Raw genomic sequence first — 1,425 nt, forward strand, 5'->3', positions numbered from 1 at the left:
TGCATGTGGCGGAGGTGAGCGGCGATGCCGGCTGCCCCAAGGAGACCGTCCCCTTTCTGCTGGAGACCACCGACAAGCGATACCTCCTGGCTGCTGACGGCACCGAGACGGCCGACTGGATCCAGAAACTGTGCGAGCTGGCCTTCCCGGTACGCATCCGACAGGGATAACCAAGGCATGGGAGACAGTGGGATCTGTGTAGGAGAATCCTGGGGGTTTGCTGCGATGGGGGAGGCAGGGGGGGATGCTGTGCTTTGCCCTCGCTCACCCACTGCTCTTTCCTGGGCAGAGGAGCAGAGAGGAGCAGGCAGCAGGCAAGGATGTCCAACAGAGCTTGCTGGGCACCGACGGCAAGTTCTCCATGGAGGAAAACTCCCTTTACAGCTCCCGAGGCAAAGGTAGGCAAGGGGAGGTGGGGAAGGTGCAGCAGAGCTGAGTTTGCTTGCACGAGAAGCAGCGCGTGTCCCACAGCACCTCAACACCCCCCTTTCCCGAGGCACCTTGGCCGGTTTTGCGTCACGGAGCAACCCTTGCCGTGGCTACGTGCAGATGGTGCGGTGGAAAGGCTCCTCCTGAAATAGCCTCTTCCTGCTCTGCGGTTTGGCAGGGCTGGCTTTTGCTGTGTTATCGGGCTGCTCCCATGCAGCTGGAGCCCTCCAGCCCTTATCGGCCGCACACTGCTTCCCCACCGCCCCGGCTGCAGGGGGTCATGAGCCCCACGGCACCTCTCCGGGGTGGGAGATGCAGCTCTGCTCTGGCAGCATGGAGCTCTGCTCCTTGCCACGGGTTTAATGGCAACCTCCTCCATCCCCAGCTGGCTTGGAGCAGGAGTTTGAGGTGACGGTGAGGGCCACCGAGTCCTCCGAGCGTTGCCGGCTCTGGGGCCGGTGCATCCTGCGAGCTGGAGAGGAGGCACTGGAGTTACGGGATTTCCAAACCTTGGAGATCCTCTACAGGTGGCCTTACCGCTTCCTGCGGCGCTTCGGGCGGGATAAGGTAAGTGGGATCCGGGAAGGGTGGGCTGGCGGTGGGCTGTAGCGCAGGGACCTGATCCTGTCCCTCCCCAGGTGACCTTCTCCTTCGAGGCTGGCCGGCGCTGCACATCTGGAGAAGGCAACTTTGAGTTTGAGACCAGACAAGGCAACGAGATCTTCCAAGCAATCGAGTCGGCCATCGACGTGCATCGGGGTCGGGAGGCTGAGGAGCCGAGGTGGGGTGACCCCAGGGACAATTCCTCCCGGCCGCTCGGCCACGCCAAGATGCCCAGCTGGGTGCAGGGGCACGAGGAGCCTGGGAGCACCAAGTGCCCCTCTCTGGAGCCCACCTGGGAGGGGAAGATGCCAAAAGCCAAGCTGGCGATGCCCTCCAGCAGCGGGTCCGGAGCCGGGGAGCGACCGGGCACCTTCCTGCCCTCCCCCGGAGCCG

At 63.9% G+C, this 1,425-nt stretch overlaps 1 protein-coding gene across 1 annotated transcript in view; it reads left to right on the plus strand.

The window, feature by feature from the left end:
• The window catches only part of LOC104158539 (docking protein 2-like), a gene marked incomplete at its 3' end in the record, with an annotated part of 2,364 nt that overhangs the window by 715 nt on the left and 224 nt on the right, over positions 1 to 1,425 (plus strand). Inside the window, 4 exon segments of the mRNA XM_009696215.1 lie at positions 1 to 149; positions 290 to 412; positions 832 to 996; positions 1,068 to 1,271. The exon segment at positions 1 to 149 is cut by the window's left edge and continues 37 nt beyond it. Of these exon segments, the coding sequence (XP_009694517.1) occupies positions 1 to 149; positions 290 to 412; positions 832 to 996; positions 1,068 to 1,271 (641 nt within the window).

This window comes from Cariama cristata, unplaced genomic scaffold (genome assembly GCF_000690535.1).
Source record: "Cariama cristata isolate BGI_N322 unplaced genomic scaffold, ASM69053v1 scaffold31632, whole genome shotgun sequence".
Lineage (NCBI taxonomy): Eukaryota > Metazoa > Chordata > Aves > Cariamiformes > Cariamidae > Cariama > Cariama cristata.